The sequence below is a fragment of the Palaemon carinicauda genome, chromosome 5, assembly GCF_036898095.1.
Source record: "Palaemon carinicauda isolate YSFRI2023 chromosome 5, ASM3689809v2, whole genome shotgun sequence".
Lineage (NCBI taxonomy): Eukaryota > Metazoa > Arthropoda > Malacostraca > Decapoda > Palaemonidae > Palaemon > Palaemon carinicauda.
In genome coordinates, this window is record NC_090729.1 from 103,385,153 (window position 1) to 103,405,152 (window position 20,000).

General features: G+C 34.3%; 1 protein-coding gene across 12 annotated transcripts in view; it reads right to left on the minus strand.

The window, feature by feature from the left end:
* LOC137641380 (nidogen-like) overlaps nt 1-20,000 on the minus strand; it is a 349,006-nt gene that overhangs the window by 73,804 nt on the left and 255,202 nt on the right. For 6 of the 12 annotated variants that reach the window (XM_068373890.1, XM_068373891.1, XM_068373893.1 and 3 more), the window contains exons 18-19: nt 10,682-10,777; nt 3,045-3,194 (exon numbers count right to left, since the gene is read on the minus strand). The exons of 2 other annotated variants lie outside the window; for them this stretch is intronic. In XM_068373890.1, the coding sequence (XP_068229991.1) occupies nt 3,045-3,194; nt 10,682-10,777 (246 nt within the window). Of the gene's footprint in view, nt 1-3,044; nt 3,198-10,681; nt 10,778-20,000 lie in introns of all 12 variants that reach the window. 4 more of the 12 variants (XM_068373897.1, XM_068373895.1, XM_068373896.1 and 1 more) reach the window with 3 other exon arrangements.

Sequence of the window (20,000 nt, forward strand, 5' to 3'; positions counted from 1 at the left end):
GCATTATATTAATAAAAAGAGGAATCTTCTTATTTAAATTAGTAGTGAAATATATATGATAATTATAAAAGAAAAAATCTTCTTTTTTTCATCTGGAGGAGAAATGCACAATAATGAAGGAAACTCTTTTTTTCATTTAGTGGAGATATGCGCCCTTCATTAATTGAAGGATGAGCCGTATTTTTTCATCTGATAGAAAAATACGCATTATTCTAATAAAAGAAGGGACCATATTTTTTTCATCTGAGAGAGAAATGCGCATTATATTAATAAAAGAAGGGACCATATATTTTTATCTGGGAGAGAAATGCGCATTATTCTAAAAAAAGAAGAGACCATATTTTTCCATAACGTAGAGAAATGCGCATTATATTGATAAAAGAAGGGACCACATTTTTCTATCTGGGAGAGAAATGCGCATTATATTACTAAAAGAAGGAACCATCTTTTTTCATGTGGTAGAGAAATGCGCATTATATTAATAAAAGGAGGAACCATATTTTTCATTAGGGAGAGAAATGCGCATTATATTAATAAAAGAGACAGTATTTTTTCATATAGGAGAGAAATTCACATTATATTAATAAAAGAAGGGACCACATTTTTTATCTGGGAGAGAAATGCGCATTATTTCAGTAAAAGAAGGGACCATATTTTTTCATGTGGTAGAGATATGCGCATTATTAGAATAAAAGAAGGGACTATACTTTTTCATGTGGTAGAGAAATGCGCATTATATTAATAAAAGAAGGGACCATATTTTTTCATCTGGTAGAGAAATGCGCATTATATTAATTAGAGAAGGGACGACATTTTTTATGTGGGAGAGAAATGCGCATTATTTTAATAAAAGGAGGGACCATATTTTTGCATATGGGAGAGAAATGCGCATTATATTAATAAAAGGAGGAACCATCTTTTTTCATGTAGTAGAGAAATGCGCATTATTTTAATAAAAGAGTCCATATTTTTTCATCTGGGAGAGAAATGCGCATTATATTAATAAAAGAAGGGACCACATTCTATTTATCTGGGAGAGAAATGCGCATTATTTCAGTAGAAGAAAGGGCCATATTTTTTCATCTGGGAGAGAAATGTGCAATATATTAATAAAAGAGACCATATTTTTTCATGTGGTAGAGAAATGCGCATTATTATAATAAAAGAAGGGACTATACTTTTTCATGTGGTAGAAAAATGTGCATCATTTTGATAAAAGAAAGAACCATATTTTTTTCATCTGGGAGAGAAATGCGTATTCTATTAATAAGAGAAGGGACCATATTTTTTCATCTAGGAGAGAAATGCGCATTATTTTAATAAAAGAGACCATATTTTTTCATCTGAGAGAGAAATGCGCATTATATTGATAAAAAAAGGGACAATATTTTTTCATCTGGGAGAGAAATGCGCATTAAATTAATAAAAGGAGGAACCATATTTTTTCATCTGGGAGAGAAATGCGCATTATATTAATAAAAGAGACCATATTTTTTCATCTGGGAGAGAAATGCGCATTATTTCAGTAAAAGAAGGTACCATGTTTTTTCATCTAGGAGAGAAATGCACATTATATTAATAAAAGAGACCATATTTTTTCATCTGGGAGAGAAATGCGTATTATTTCAGTAAAAGAAGGGACCATGTTTTTTCATTTAGGAGAGAAATGCACATTATATTAATAAAAGAGACCATATTTTTTCATCTGGGAGAGAAATGCGCATTATTTCAGTAAAAGAAGGGACCATGTTTTTTCATCTAGGAGAGAAATGCACATTATATTAATAAAAGAGACCATATTTTTTCATCTGGGAGAGAAATGCGCATTATTTCAGTAAAAGAAGGGACCATGTTTTTTCATCTAGGAGAGAAATGCACATTATATTAATAAAAGAGACCATATTTTTTCATCTGGGAGAGAAATGCGCATTATTTCAGTAAAAGAAGGGACCATGTTTTTTCATCTAGGAGAGAAATGCACATTATATTAATAAAAGAGACCATATTTTTTCATCTGGGAGAGAAATGCGCATTATTTCAGTAAAAGAAGGGACCATGTTTTTTCATCTAGGAGAGAAATGCACATTATATTAATAAAAGAGACCATATTTTTTCATCTGGGAGAGAAATGCGTATTATTTCAGTAAAAGAAGGGACCATGTTTTTTCATTTAGGAGAGAAATGCACATTATATTAATAAAAGAGACCATATTTTTTCATCTGAGAGAGAAATGTGCATTATATTAATAAAAGAGTCCATATTTTTTCATCTGGGAGAGAAAGGCGCATTATTTCAATAAAAGAAGGGACCATATTTTTTCATATAGGAGAGAAATGCGCATTATTTTAATAAAAGAGACCATATTTTTTCCTCTAGGAGAGAAATGCGCATTATATTGATAAAAGAAGGGACCATATTTTTTCATCTGGGAGAGAAATGCGCATTATATTGATAAAAGAAAGGACCATATTTTTACATCTAGGAGAAGAATGGCATTATATTAATAAAAGAAAGGATCATATTTTTTTCATCCGGGAGAAGAATGCGCTTTACATTGATAAAAGAAGAGACCATATTTTTTCATCTGGGAGAGAAATGCACATTATATTCATAAAGGAAGAACCGTCTTTTTCCATATTAGAGAAATGCATATTATAATAATAAAAGAACGAACTATCTTTCGTTATCTGGTAGAGAAATGTTCATTATATAAATAAATGGAGGAACCATCTTTTTTTCATTTGGTAGTGACTTGCACCTTATATTAATGAAATGAGGAATCGTCTTTTCTCATATGGTAAAGAAATGTGCATTATTATTTATCCTCTGATGGTTAGATTTTGTGACAGATTTACAGACAAGTGCACAAATTTCTGACTCATTTTGTAACATTTTAAGGAAAAGGAAAATCCTCATTTAAGTTGGGCAAAACGGATCCAGCAAAGCATTGAGGGTTAAGAAACGAACTTTGAAAAAAAAAAAAAAAAAAAAAAAAAATATTTTCGTCATGAGCATAATGTGAGAGGCATCCAGAATATTTTACCCCTCGTTCGAGGACCTCCTCCTTTGACGCTGTAGTCATAACCTGGTGTATGATTTGGGCGGCATTCATGGTGCAGACTGTCATACGAGTAACCCAAGGTACACACACAATTTCCGGCAGATATGCAGATCGGCAGAGGGCGTGCTACTACTTCTTTTTGGGTAGCGGTCCATCATATGCAAGTAAATAAAACTAAAGCAATACTAGAAGGCCATGATACGGAAAGATCTCCATTATTTATAGGGTGAAAAAAAATATTATGCTGTCATTTATACATAACAATATTTACAAATGATCAGGGGTTTAAATCCGATGTTTGGAATTTATCGAATTATTTGATATGTTACTTAGACATAAAGGTTCATGCGAATTATATTATATCTATACAGATTACAGATTGAAGACGTATATGAAATTCTAACTAATTGTAATGGTTTATTTTCATACAATAACAGCCATTATCTACTCCATGTCGATGGTTACGCAATGTCTTCCCCAAAACACCAATAGACGAAGGAACTATTTTCAGTAATTACTTTCGATCATCAATCACTGCACTTCAAGAGAATTTGTAAAATATGTCATTGCATTTTCGGGGGAAAAAAAGTCAAAGCTTGACAGAAGATGTGACAAACTGTAACTTATTAGGTTAAGAAATCTTCTTATCGCAAAGAGAGAGAGAGAGAGAGAGAGAGAGAGAGAGAGAGAGAGAGAGAGAGATTAACGTGGAAAATTAAATTATTAATGAAGCAAAGGCAGTTTTATCCCCTTATGCCATATCTTATAAGATATGTCTAAAAATAAATAGAAGTACTTGAACAGTTTGTAGGTACCTACATTAGTATCATGTACTTTTATCGTGATATAGAATGTATCGACGGTTTTGAAGAATGAAGCATTTATACATCCCATCGAATTAAGGTATCAACAAATTTTGAATGAGTATCTTTTCGTATTCAATCGTTATACGTATTTCATTAGAAGTAGGTCACGTACGATCGCTTAGGAAGGAGCCTTTCACACCAAACTTTTGTCCTAAGTTAATAGACTTTACTTTTCATTATCGCATTCAATAATGACGAAGATTTGTAGACTCCATCTAAGAGCCAAAGCTCTTAAAAAGATATGCTATGTCAATTTTCCTTAAATTGGTAATAACGTACATAGTTTGAACAAATATTGTACGTTTCGTTATAAATAGTAAAAAGCAAAGGATGAGAAATTGGACGGCGTCATTTTCAGTCAACCAGATATGGTATGGTAAAGCATGGAAATATAAATTCCGAAGTGATGTCATGCTGTCCTATATTCAAAAGCAGTTATTGTTCTTTAGTCTGCATAGTAAGACTTTGTGTCAATAATGAATAGAGTAGCTTTGAATTAGAACCCCCCCCCCCCCTCCAAACCCACCCACCAACAGCGATAACCTAAAAGTTAAGGTAATCCCGAGTAATTTGTACTTTTAGCTCAGCAATGATTTTATGTTGTAGAAGTTGACAATTGATCCAATTCTTTGGGTTGATTGCAAAAGACCGACTTTCTTATTTCCTTTAAAGAAAAAAATAGATATTTTTTAGTCACATAAATATAAAAGTTATAGTTGAATTTATGATCTGCCATCGTTCTGAGTGGTTGAAGACCATAGATTCCTGGTATTCATTCTAGAATTCATTCACAGAATATCGGTTTGAACTCTTTTATTTTTGTTTATACATAGTAGTATAAAACAATTGTACTTCTTGTTTATAAGCTTAAGTTAAATTTAGATTTCGGTTATCATCATCATCATCATCATCATCATCAGCCGTTACTAGTCCAGTGCAGAACAAATGCCTCAGACATGTCCTTCCAATTGTGTCCGTTTATGGTCTTTCTGTGCCAGTCCACGCCTGCAAACTTCCATAGTTCGTCGATCCATCGTCTTTTCTTCCTTCCTCTGCTTCTTTTACAATCTCTAGCGACCCATTCTGTTATTCTTAATGTCCATCTATTGCCTGTCATTCTCATTATATGTCCTGCCCATGTCCATTTCTTTTTCTTACAAGTTGATAGAATGTCTTCAACTTTAGTTTGCTCTCGTATCCATGTAGCTCTTTTCCTGTCTCTTAGTTTTATCCCATTATTATTCTTTTCTTAGCTATTTTAGTTTTAACTATCTTATGTTCCTAGGCTTTACTAAGGTTCCAAGTTTCTGATGCATAAGTTCATACTGGTAGGACCATCTCATTAGATACTTTTCCTTTTAAAGAAAGGGGCATTTTAAATTTCATAATTTTATTTTGTTTATCAAATGCTCTACATCCCATGCTTATCCTTCTTTTAATTTCGGCCCCTTTTCTTGGGGAAACACTCACTGTCTGTCCTAAGTACGTATATATATATATATATATATATATATATATATATATATATATATATATATATATATATATATATATATATGATCAGCCACAACTAGTTCACTTCAGGACAAAGGTCTCAAACATGTCCTTCCACTCTTGTCTGTCTCTGTTTTTTTCTACGCCAGTCATATGAGTAACGCCATATTTTCTTAGCTTGTTAATCCATTGTCTGTTCTTTCTTCCCCTGCTTCTTTTGCAATCTCTAGGGACCTATTCTATTATTTCTAATGTCCATCTATTATTTGTCATTCTCACTATATATCTTTCCCATGTCCATTTCTCTTTCTTCCGTGTTGTTAGGATATTCCCTACTTTAGTTTGCTCTCGCATACAATTTGCTCTTTTTCTGTCTGTTAGTGTTATTCCCATAATGATCCTCTTCATAGCTCTTTGAGTTGTAATTAACTTATGTTCTAAGGCTTTAGTAAGGCTCTAAGTTTCCTAATGCTTGAGTTAATACTGTTAGGACCATATGATTAAATATTTTTCTTTTTGAAGAATATGGCATTTTACTTTTGATAATCTCACTTTACCAAAAGCTCTCCATCCCATGCTTATCTTTCTTTTAATTTTGGTCTCATGTCCTGAGGAAACAATTACTGTCTTTCCGAAGTATGTATATTCATTAACAATCTCTAGAGACTCGTCCATAACCCTTATTTGTTGGCTCTGTATTTTCCTTGAACATTATCTTAGTTTTACTCAAATTCCTTTTCAGTACCCCATTTCTGCTTTTTTTATTCAAATCTTCTATCATTTTTTGCAATTCCTTCCATGATTCACTATAGAACCATGTCATCTGCAAATCTTAAGTTGTTAAGTTATTCCTACTATTAATGTTTTTCCTACATTTTCGAAACGTAAATCCTTAAAAACTTCCAAGCTCGCTGTGAATAATTTTGGAGAGATAGGGTCTCCCTGTCTAACTCCTATTTCAACTGGATTTTTCTCACTATCTTTATGTAGTTTTAGGATTGCTGTACTTCTTGTATACATATCTTCAAGTGTTCTTCTGCAGCATAAGATTCATCTATTCCTTGTCTTTGAAGGGCTTTCATTACTGCTGAAGTTTTTACAAAATCAAAAGGTTTCTCATGGTCTATAGATGCCATACATAGTGGTTTGTCATACTCTGCTGATTTTTTCATTAGCTTCTTAATTACATGAATATGGTCAGTTGTTTAATAGCCCCTTCTAAAATTGCAAATATCTTATATATTACTGAGAGTGAACTTACTAGGCGGTAATTTTTCAGGTCTTTGTGTCTCTCTTTTCGTGAATTAGTTTAATGATAATTTTTTTTCAAAGCTGTAGGCATAGAGCTTTCTTGCAGACCTTTTGTGTAAAGTTCAATGTGTTTTAAGGTGCGTCCACACGGTCGAACAGTGTCTGTCAGACAAACACTGTTACCATATCTAAATTGAAAGAGAATGACGTCATAAGCGTTGATGTGAGCGAAGTTGATATGGTAACAAACAGTGGTACCAGATGAAGCTGACTACCAGGATTTCTACTCCTTTTACCAGATAAAGACCGGTAGAAATGTCCGAAGCTGATGTCCGCTGGCATCTCTCTTACCTATGTCAGCGCTATAATCTGTACTTGAGAATCAAGTAGTAGTTATCAGCTTCAAGTACGGAACATCATAACCATAGTGCACCATAAAATAAAAGCACAATTCAATAAATTAAATTATGCAGCATGATTATTCCTGATCTTTTGAGAACAATGGAATGATACATGAAAGGACTAGTTGCAAAGATGGAGTGAAAAGAGAAACTCAAATTGATTATGAATCACACTTTAAAAACTTTAAAAACTATATACTGATGGGTCCAAACGCTTTATACATTTTATCGGAGAACTTAAAACCTTTTATAACTAAGCAAGACATGTATGAGAAAAACCATTTTTCCAGAAGCACGTCTACAGCAGAGGCCTCACAGAATCACATATGCCTGACTTAAAATAACCTATTAGTGAACTGAGGATGTTATTATTATTAACGTGCAATGTATAGCCTATATTATTCCATGAAAAAACTGATGTTTGAGACTGGTCATACTTTGGATTATGTGTTGTTAATTAAATGCAAATTGTTTCAGTGATAAAGATAAAATGTTCAAAATTTGTTTCCCTTGTTCTCGTAGAGAGAGAGAGAGAGCATTATGTATTTTCCTCAGGCTCAAACACTTCGAGCAAATGAGACTTCGGTGTCCATAATTGAAACAGATTCAGCTAGGCTATAGTCTTAGATCGAAACGCCATAATTTGGTTGTGCAAATGTCTTCTGTACCAACCTCCGACTTTTTTTACATCTATTTGCGTAGCTCTTCCTTGTAATAACCCATTATGGATTCCATATTCTTTTCGACTTGTAAACCAGTTACAGACATTCCACTTCTAGGAAGTTCTGACGTTATTTTATTTATTACTGCTGCACGTTTATTTCTGTCTTTGTAAACATTTGCTTTGATGTTTTATAAGCATGGGCTCTGCCAGTATTATTTGATTAGCAACTGAGCCTCTCTTCTATCTCTATCTCAAAGTCAGCTTTCCTCCGTAACTGGATTACAACTAGTCATGTGAAGGAGAGTGTCTGAAGCTCGGACTATACGAACACAGGCACAGAGCGACACACCACTTGGTGCTCGTTATTGACGTCATTAACGCTTCTTCCACAATGTTATCTGGTAACAATTGTGTTCGACGGACACTGATCGACCGCGTGAACGCACCTTTACTACTATGAAATCTGCTCAATCTATTATTAAATTGTTAGGCCATCTTCTGCTGCTTTGCCTCTTTTCATGGCTTTTAATGTTTTCTTTACCTCCTCTACTGTTACGTTTTGTACCAGCTCAGGCGTTTAATTATTTCAATTGGAAAACTTAATTCTTTTATCACTGCTGCACAGTATTGCATGGAAATCCTGGTGCAATTTAATCACTCCATCTCTTTTATTGATAATATTTCCATTTTCATTCTTTAAAGCAAACTTCTGTTGCCGTCCTATTCCAAGTCTCCTTTTCATATATTTGGTACTTCTCCCTTTCTTCGTTATTTCCTCAATTTTGGTCTGATTGAGTTTTTTTTTTTTTTTTTATAGTTCTGCTAACTCCATTTCATCTCTATTGGATTTTACCTTATTTCCAATCTTTTCTTTATTAGGTCTTTGATAATTTCTGATAGTTTTCCTAGATCTCGTTTAGAAACCTTTCCATGTATCTCTTGTGCTGGTTCCAATACAATTTTTTTTTAAATTACTGTTCACTTCTCCTTTATTCTTTACTTGCCTCCATTTTATCTTGTAGCTGTGAGCACCTATTTTGTATTTCTAAACTAACCTCACCAGAGTTTTCTTTCTTAAAAACAGTTTTTCTCTTTTTTTCTTTAGATCTCGACACATTTTGCTTCTCACCACTCTAGGATCGCTTGGCTTTAACTTGTTTAACATCGTTACATCTTTAACTAAATTAACATTTTCAGTAACAATGAAATCTATTTCGTTTTTTCGTTTTTCCATTTGTGCTTCCGAATGTCCATTTAAAATAAAGTGTTCTTGATTTTCTTTCAGCAAATTCTTACAGCATGTCTCCGTCATTTTTTGTACCTACTCCAAATTCACCTACTGCCGATTCTCCTCTCTTTCTGTGCCTACTTTAGAAATGAAATCGCCCAAAACGAATGTAAATTCATTTCTATTTTTTATAGATAACTCCAGATCTTCATAAAAAGTTTCTATTTCTTCCTTTGTATGGGATTTTGTTATTGCATAATAGAATGCTCTTCAGTTTATACTAGTACCTCAAAATTCTTCTATGTTATCTGCAAAATATTTATTGATAACAAAACAACTCAATTTTATGTGTTTCTTTCATGGCCTCAGAAGCAAAATATATGACCCTCTTCTGACTTTATATAAGATTCCCCAGTTGTTCTAATTTCCCTCAATCATGTTATATTCCAATTTATATATTTCAGTTCTTCTAGGAACACTGCAAGATCTTATTCTCTGGACAGGGTCCTGACATTGTATGTTGCAAGGTTTAGTTTCCAAAGGTGACCTGTTCTAGTCCAGAGATTTTGAGCAACCCCCTGCAGTGGAACGTAACTGCCCGCCACCTTAGGCAGTTGTTCTACTGCCACTGGGGAGGGGGCCGAGGCGGGATTATATTATTCCTGTCTAGGGATTGGCCAGTTTTTCATCACCATGCTGGCCACTGCGGATTGGTGATGGTGAGGTTAAACGTAGCAAATCACCTTTTGATGAGGCAGCTGGTGTCAGAAAGCCTAGTTTATGATACGAAAGAAAAACATACTGCATTATCGGAAAAGATCATTGTATATCCTCAAAAGACATTGAAATAATAAATCTATGGGAACAACTAATAATTGTCAACAAGGCAAAAGTACGTTTGGACCAGTTAAACGAAACGGAGTTTTTGAAAATGAAAGCAAACGTATTTTTATATTAGGATTAGAGTAAAATATAAGATGAAAAGGGCAATTTCGAAATAAATATAAAGAGAAAAGATTGCAACCCATTTGGAATGCCTGTAAGATATCTGAGATTTGCAATCTTCACAAGACATTTCTGTCATGCACGAAGAAAAAGACTCTCTCTCTCTCTCTCTCTCTCTCTCTCTCTCTCTCTCTCTCTCTCTCTCTCTCTCTCTCTCTCTCTCTCTCTCTCTAGTGGCAAGCTTTTGGGAAATTGGAAAAGTTTAGGATTCATCACTATTTCATTTTGTTTTGGGGGCCTTTACTCAAAGAGATATGAGGTCATAGGTCAGTCTGATCCGGCTCCTACCGTTCATTAATTATTACTCCTGCCCCTGGTGATTTTGAATGAAAGTATTTCGGCCACTTTCTATCAACACAGTTATCTGTGGTTCCTTTTACAATTTTCACAACTGATTTACATACTCCTTTCTCTCTGATCTAAATTTAGCGAAATCAACCCATTACTCTAAAAAATTGGTGAATAATCTGTATTGATTAACTAAACCACTTCTATATGTATGAAATTTTATATCAATTGCTTATGAGGTGAGAAAGAAAGACAAACAAACTGACAGACAGACTGACAAAGAGGTAGATAGTGGAGTATAATATCATGGAATGCTACCACATAAAAGCTATTGCAATTATGCAAGATTATATCATTCGAAAGAGTGCATCTGCAATTAGGAATCAACCCAATTTAAACGAATTCAAAATTATTATACTAACATTTACTAAGATCCTCACACGTTTCGAAGCGTTTACTATAAATATAGTCTTCGGGGCAGGTGCACGTGGCGCCGCTGCAGTCAGGCAAGGGCTGATCTGAGGATTGGATTTGATGTGGATGAGGAAATCTACTGACGAGAGAATGCGTACAAGAGTTTTCCATCAGCACATTAATGATACGATATTATAACTTCATCTCTCTATTTTCATTCATAAGTCTATATGAATTCGTTTACATCAGCTGATCAAGGCAACATTCAGCAATTTAGCGTTGGTCATACACTGGTTACTGGTCATACAATACATTTTATTCCATGCATGAAATTCAGAGGACATCCGATACCTTGTAATCCTAGACGGCTTCTTTTCTAGAAGAAAATTACCAATATTATCCATTACATGATGCCATATTCACATCAATTGAGACATTATCTATGTTCCTAAATTAGGCTTAAACATTGGCATATTAAAACCGTTATACTTCAGAAATGAAATAAGATGTCCATGAATCATACCTAGTAAATGAAATAAGATGTCCAAGAGTCATACTTCGGAGATGAACTATGTCCATGAGTCGAACTTAGGAAATAAAATAAGATGTCCATGTTGAAGTTTCGGAATTTCACCATCAAACAAAGCATTTTATATCAAAACTTAGATAATTAGTAACTGCAATAATATTACATAAGAAAGAATGCCGTCCTATGGAAGAAGACTTTGTGGCTCATAAAAAACACCTCTATTAAGGTTATCGGTTGATAAAGATAAAAAATAATAATACCCAATAGGAATGTTGGAGTTCCATTGACTAAAAACAGATAGAAAACCCAGTTTATTAGTTTAAGTCATAAGATAAATACTTTTTTTCTTTTCCATAATTCCTGAACAAAAGAATCTTTTCGGGATTCAGCATTGCTTAATGGTGATTTTTATCTCAAATACAGAACAGATTTTCATGGATTATGTCTTTCGTCATCTATTAGGTATATATCTTACTCTTAATTCACCAATGATATGCTTCTCCTGTTATAATGAAATAATTATAAATGAGAGGATTGAGAAAAAGACTTACCTGTTTGGAAAGACAACTATTGTACTTTATAATATAGCTGTTACTATGTTCATATTCTATACAAATTTCCATCGGTTTATACAGCTCTCAGAAGTTCACACAAAGTTATTTTGGTTTTTAAACTTTATTAGACATTTTTCCAAGCTAATTATTTCAACGATTTTATAAAAAAGAATGAACACACTGAACAGTAATCAAAGACCAAAGACCTGATTTGTTTTAAAGAAATGTTATGAATTATGCTATTATTATATGTCCACTTTCAAATTACAGTCAGTTTATATCATTTGGATAACTAATTAACTGCTTATGTAAAAATATTGTTAATTTCTAATGGCAATGCGTAAATTAATTGTTAACCTCAAATACATTTGATGTTAAAATTAGTCTTCTGATGTGACTGTATAATTGAAAAAAAGACTACACTCTACTATAGAGAACTCAGACCTCTCTTTCTGACAACAAAAGGAAGAATTTGGTCCTGGTGACTAAATAGTAGTCTTGATCCGGATTCCGGAACCTTAAGCCTAGAACTTGTAACATCCTGCTTTTCCAAATAATGTTGTAGCTTAGCTAGCAATAATAATAATAATAATAATAATAATAATAATAATAATAATAATAATAATAATAATAATAATAACAACAATAATATCTGTATAGGAGACCGAGTTTTTCAACAGCACTATGTTCCAGAGGTATCTGTGTACATCTCATTGTCAGTGAGACGAAAGACGGTAAACTGTGTGGCCTTGGGTTATTCTTTTACTGCAGCAAACAGTACAGTTTTTTGCCAGGATTTATCGTTTATGGGGAGACAAGTGGCAGTTCGAATTCTGTGATCAGGATTTATAGTAGTAGCAACAGACATAAACAAGTTATACCGTCTCCTAAATGGTATAATGGGAAATGTAAAAGAAAAGAAGCTAGCTACTTGATGGATACAGTGACCTCTGGACTAGCTAATAATTTTCTAGTATTCTTTAAAAACCAAATTGAAAATATAACCAGGTCATTTGTAAAGGCTCAACATTAGATTAATGATACAACAGGCACACAGACAAAATTAATAAGATTTAACAACATAAGACAAGATGAAATCACCAGAATTATCAAGAGAGGAAAGAAAACAAACTGAGCGATCGATCCTATGCCAATATCTGAAGTAATTGGAGAGAGATACTTTTCTAGTCTAGCCGAAATAATAATGAGAATAGCAAAAGCAAGCATTGATGAATGTAAGTTTCCCAAATCTGAGAAAATACCTATAGTCACAACAGTTCTGAAAAATACACTGGACCACCAGGAATTAAGCTCATATAGACCTATTTCGAATCTATCCTTTGCTTCAAAAGTGCTTGAATACGTAATTCTTGAACAACTAGTCAGTCACTTATCAGTAATAGAAGTCTTGCCTGACAACCAATCTGCTTACAGAAAACTATACTCTACGGAGACAGCCATGTGCTCTGTTGTATATGATATACTGGAAATGATGGAGGAAAATAAATGAGGTATTTCAATATTGCTTGATCTTAGTGCTGCTTTCGACACAATTGTGCATGAACTGCTATTAAATGATCTACGGTCCATCGGCGTTGAAGATGAAGCCTTTGAATACCTAAAAGACTACTTAGTTGGTAGAAATTACTGTGTACAAATTGGAAACTCTTATTCATCATATGAACCCTTAAACAGAGGGGTACCCTAGGGGAGTGTACTTGGCCAAATCTTATTCTACATCTATACTATTGGTCTATCGAAAATACTACAAAGGCATGGTGGGAAGTTCAAACTATTTGCGGATGACACACTTCTCCATAAATGATACAGATGACACTACTGAAACTCTAAACCGAATCCTTCATAGTGTTAGAGAATGGATTACATTTAAACAACTAAAATTAGATGAGAACAAAACTGAATTCATGGTGGTGGGCAAGAGAAACAGCGTAAAAAACTTAGGGTATATTCAAATGAACATAAATAATGGCTCAGTGCCGATGCCTTGTAAAGTTCGAGATCTAGGTATAATTCTTGACCATAAATTGTCTCTAAATGCCCAAATAAATAATGTAATAAAAACTGCTGGTTATCATCTAAGAAATATTGCGTTTATAAAAAAGTACCTGGACGAAAATTCTGTGAAGAAACTTGTGATAAACTGTTATTCCCAAGATTGACTACTGCAACTCCATCTATTACAATCTACTAAAAGTGTAACTTAAGAAATTACAAAACATAATAAACAGAGGAGTAAGACTAATAAAAGGTGAACCACCTAGAGAAAGGATCACCCCTATACTAATTGATTTACACTGGCTGCCGATAAGAGCGAGAATTGAATTTAAAATATGTACAATAACCCACCAAGTTTTCAGAACCGGTCGTCCAAAATACTCAAGAGAATTGCTACATATTGCACAGCCAACAAATCGTGTCGACACGAGAATAGTTACAGATGGCTTCAAACTATTGGAAAATAGATATATGTCTACTGTAGGCTCAAGAGCCTTCAAATATGCGGCCCCGAGACTATATAATAAGCTCCCACGAGACTTCCGAATGATTGAAGACATTAAGGCTTTCAAGAAGAAACTGAAGACTCTCTTATTTCAACAATCATACAACAGTGACGATTTAACAGTAAATGAACAATACGCGATATGAAATGTTAAATACTCTGAACGAACAAGGTAAAAGACAGTGGAGGTCCTGTAGAGAGTGGGGTTTCCCTGCTGTATGGGACTGGAAAAGCAGCCATCAAAGTAAAGTAAAGTAAAGCAGTAGTAGAGTTCTTGGTGTTACAATTTTTTTTAGCAAACTTGTTCCTTGCTTATCATCTGCCACGCCAAGTCAATCACAGAGCAGCTCACAGTGACCTGAAATTTCTCCAAGAGCACACACTCGTCACTCCCAAGCAGTTGCCTGGCCCGGCACTCAGCCCAGAGAGTGCATTAACCAAACAGTGGCCTCCTGATAGCAACTGCCTCCGCTCATATGGTCCTGCCGACCAATGAGAATCCATAAATCAAAGAAGACTCACTGAAATTTTTATATAAATAGCCAACAGATGATGAGCAAGAAATCTACTACTGTGACTACTACATTTCCAGATCACTGAATTTCGAACAGCCACCTGGAATCTCCTTAGCCGACGAATCCTTCTTGTAAAATGTTTTGTACTCTTTGCTAAAGTAAAAAGATAAGTCAAGGCTAAATGATTTTCCATCTCCTTACTGACAATGAGTTATGCACAGATACTGGTGAAATGTAGTAATGTTGAAAGACAAACTATGAAACATTAACAAAGTTTGTTCGAAGCTGATTGCTGCTGAGGCAGCAATAATATTCAATTCCACATATAATTGTAATAGTTATGATCCATCGTAAGTAGAGTTCACCTTCAGTGCGATCACATAGAGACAAGCATAAGACTCCTCTTTTATCCTTGCATATCTATTTCATACTAGTGTCTATAACCTAAGTTTAATTCAACAGTGGTGGTTACTGTGCTAATATCAAATTTACTTTCGAACCATTGGAGGGCTAAATAGTAAATATAATTTTATCAACTACTGATTTTTACACTTCTTGCATTTCATATGTTTTGTTTTCATTTGTCATCTTGAGACCATTGTACCCCACATGTTTCGTACATGCTCGTACACAGTAACGGTATTGCTTTTTTTGTCTTATCGCTTGCTCTTCTTTGCACTGATAATAGAGCAGCATGTGTAAGCTTGTTAGCTCATGTTTTCTTTTGTTTGAATATTTGTGATGTTCTTGCTCTCAAGTCCTTGTATATAAGCTCGATGTCTGTTTTATAAAATGTAGTTGCATTCCTCTCCCCTCTTTGTTATACCCTAACAGACCACTCTCCCATTTGGTGACCAACAGAGGAACAGCTACCTTCCGACTTCTCCCTCGCTACTGTGTCCTACTTGTTACAATGCCACCCATCAAACCTGACTCTTCAACACACAGCGCCTCAATGCCACCCTTTCCTAACAGAGGAGCATTTGCCTGGTTCCAGTATGCCAAAAGTATTCTTTACACCTTACTAGATAACAAGGTCTATAGAATTCTTTATACTGCTAAATAACTCTTTAGACCATGCAAGATAGAGGGCTTATAGAAATCTTTAGCCCTTTCTAGATACCAAGGCCTAAAGTATTCTTCACATCATACTAAATAAAAATGCCAAAAGAATTTTCTATACTGCCAAATCCAAAACCTGAAGAAATCTTGAGTCCTTTCTGTATGCAAAGGGCTACAGCATTTTACATCCTACAAGATAACAAGGCATAAAGAATTCTTTAAACTGCTGTAACCAACACCTAAAGAACTATTTAGACCCTGCTAGATACAGGGCCTAAAGAAATCTATAGCCTTTTATAGATGGCAAAGCCTAAAGAATAAATTAGAATCTTCTACACCCAAACCCTATAGAATTCTTTAAACTCTGCTACAGGCCAAGGTAATAAGAATTCTTTAGACCCTGCTGATAACAAGGCCTTAAGAATTCTTTAAGCATTACTATACACCAAGGCCTAAAGAACTCTATAGACCATGTTAGATACCAAGACCTAAATAATTCTTTAGACCATCCTATATGAAAAGTCCAGAAGAGTTCACTAAAAGTTGCATTATACAAGGGACTAGAAAATTATTTAGACTCTCCTAGATAAGAATGAAGAATTCTTTAGACACTCCTAGATACCAAGACCTAAAGATTTCTTTCGACCATACTAGATACCAAATATTAAAGAATTCTTTAGACACTCGTAGATGCCAAGACCTCAAGAATTCTTTAAACACTCTTGAATACCAAGACCTAAAGAATTTTTTAGACAATCCTAGATAACAAGTCCTAAAGAAATCTTTAGACACTCCTAGACACTAAGACCTGAAGAGTTCTTTAGACCCTCCTAGATACCAAGGCCTAAAGAATTCTTTAGAAGAATTCTTTAGATGCTCCTAGATAATAAGGCCTAAAGAATTCTTTAGATGCTCCTAGATACCAAGGCCTAAAAAATTCCCTAAACGCTCCTAGATACAAACCATAAAGAATTCTTTAGATACTCCTAGAAAACAGCACCCAAATCATTCTTTAGGCACTCCTAGATCCAAAAACCTAAAGAATACTTGAGAGGCTCTTAAAGACCAAGGGCTAAATAATTCTTTAGATGGTCCTAGATGCCAAGGCCTAAATAATTATTTACACACTCTTAGATACCAAGACCTAAATAATTCTTTAGACAAGGCTTGATACCAAGGCCTAAAGAATGCTTTGGACACTCCTTGATTCCACGGCATAAAGAATTATTTAGACACTCCTAGATAGCAAGGGGTAAGGAATTCTATAGACACTCCGAGATACTAAGGCCTAGAACATTCTTTACACTATGCTAGATATCAAATGTAGGCCTGAAAAGTTGTTTAGACACTCTTAGATACCAAGACCTAAAGAATTCTTTAGATTCTCCTAGAAAACAACCCATAAATAATTCTTTAGACGTCTTAGATACCAAGGTCTAAAGAATTCTTTGGACACGCCTTTATACTAAAGCCTAAAGAACTCTCTAGATGGTCCTAAATACCAACACCTAAAGAATTCTTTACATGCTCCTAGATACCAAGGCCTAAAGAATTCTATAGAAGAATTTTGGACACTCCTAGATACCAAGACTTGAAGATTACTTTACACGCTCCTTGATGCTGAGGTCTACAAAATTCTTTAGATGCTCCTAGGTACCAAGCCTAAAAGAAATCTTTAGACACTTCTAGATACCAAGAAGTATATAATTCGTTAGATGCACTTAGATACCAAGACCTAAAGAATTCTTTAGACACTCCTAGATACCAAGGTCTAAATAATTCCTTGGACACACCTAGATGCCAAGAACTAAAGAATTCTTTGAACACTCCTAGACACCAAGACCAAAAGAATTCTTTAAGTGCTCCTAGTTCCAAGGTATAAAGAATTAATTGACACTCATAGATACCAAGACCTAAAGAATTCTTTTGACCATACTAAATATCAAGACCTAAAACACTCTTTGGAGACTTGTAGATGCCAATACGTAAAAAAATTTTAGACACTCCTAGAAGGCAATACCTAAAAATGCTTTAGACAATCCTAGATACCAGGATGTAAAGAAATCTTTAGACGGTCCTTGATACCAAGACCTAAAGGAATTCTTTAGACTAACCTAGATACCAAGACCTAAAGAATTCTTTAGATACTCCTAGATACTAACACCTAAAGAATTCTTTAAAAGAATTATTTAGACACTTATATATACCAAGAACTAATGAATACTTTAGATGCTCCTTGATACCGATGTCTAAAGAATTCTTTGGAAGAGTTCTTTGGACACTCCTAGATACCAAGCCCTAAAGAATTTTTTACACGCTCCTGGTTACCAATGTCAAGAGAACACTTTAGATACTCCTTGATGCTAATATCTAAAGAATTCTTTAAGCACTCCTAAATACCAACACTTGATGAATTCTTTAGACACTACTAGATATGAAGACCTAAAGAATTCTTTAGACGCTTCTAGAAGCCAAGCCCTAAAGAATTCTTTAGATAATCCTAGATAGTAGGACCTAAAGAATTCTTTAAACAATGCTAGATACCAAGGCCTAAAGGATACTTTAGACACTCCTGAATTCTAAGACCTGAGGAGTTTTTTATACACTCCTAGATACCAAGGGGTTAAGAATTCTATAGACACTCCTTGATACCAATGCCTAGAGAATTTTTAGACTATGCTAGATACCTAGTGTAGGCCTAAAGAATTCTTCAGACACTCCTAGATACCAAGACCTAAAGAATTGTTTAAATACTCCTAGATACCAATACCTAAAGAATTTCTCACAACCTCCTAGATACCATGGTCTAAAAAATTCTTTGGACACTTCTAGATACCAAGACCAAAAGACTTCTTTAGATGCTCATAGATCCCAAGACCTAAAGAATTCTTTAGATACTTCTAAATACCAGTCCTAAAGAATTCTATAGAAGATTTCTTTGAACACTCCTAGATACAGAGACCTAAAGAATTCTTTACACGCTCCTTAATACCGAGGTCTAAAGAATTCTTTAGACATTCGTAGATAACAAGACCTAAAAAATTCTTTATACACTCCAAGATACCATGACGTATAGAATTTTTTAAATGCTCTTTGATACCAAAACCTAAAGAATTCTTTAGACACTCCTAGATACCATGGTCTAAAAAATTCTTTGGACACTCGTAGATGTCAAGACCTGAAGAATTCTTTAAAAACTCCTAGATACCAAAACCAAAAGAATTCTTTAGGCGCTCGTAGATACCAAAGTATAAACAATTGCTTGGACACTCCTAGATACCAAGAGCTAAAGAATTCTTTACACGTACCAAAGTTTAAACAATTCTTTTAACACTCTTGAATATTAAAACCTAAAATATTCTTTAGACATGCTAAATATCAAGGCCTAAAAAATTCTCTGGGCAATCTCAGATGCCAAGACCTGAAAACAATTTGGACACTCCTAGATGCCAAGACCTAAAAAATTCTTTAGACAGTCTTAGATACAAAGATGTAAAGAATACTTTTGGCGCTCCTAGATACCAAGGTCTGAAGAATTCTTTAGATACTCTTAGATACCAAGCCCTAATGAATTCTTTAGACGCTCCTAAATACTAGGACCTAAAGAATTTTTTGGATACTACTAGATACCAATGCCTAAAGAATTCCTTAATATAATTCTTTAGACACACCTAGATACCAAAAACTAATAAATTCTTTAGATCCTCCTTGATACTGAGGTCTAAAGAATTCTTCAGACACTCCTTGATACCAAGACATAAAGAATACTTTAGATGCTCCTAGATATAAGGCTCTAAAAAATTCTTTTGACACCCCTAGATGAAAAGAGTTAAAGAATTCTTTGTATGCTCGTAGATACCAAGACCTAAAGAATTCTTGAGATGCTCCTAGATACCAACACGTAAAGAATTCTTTGGACGTTCCTAGATAACAAGACGTAAAGAATACTTTTGAGGTTCATAGATACCAAGACCTAAAGAATCCTTTAGATGTCCCTAGATACCAAGACCTAAAGAATTCTTTAGGCATTCCTAGATACTGGGGTCTAAAGAATTCTTAGACACTTCTAGATTCCAAGGCAAAAAGAATTCTTTAAGCACTCCTAGATGTCAGGACCTAAAGTATTCTTTAGACCATGCTTAATAT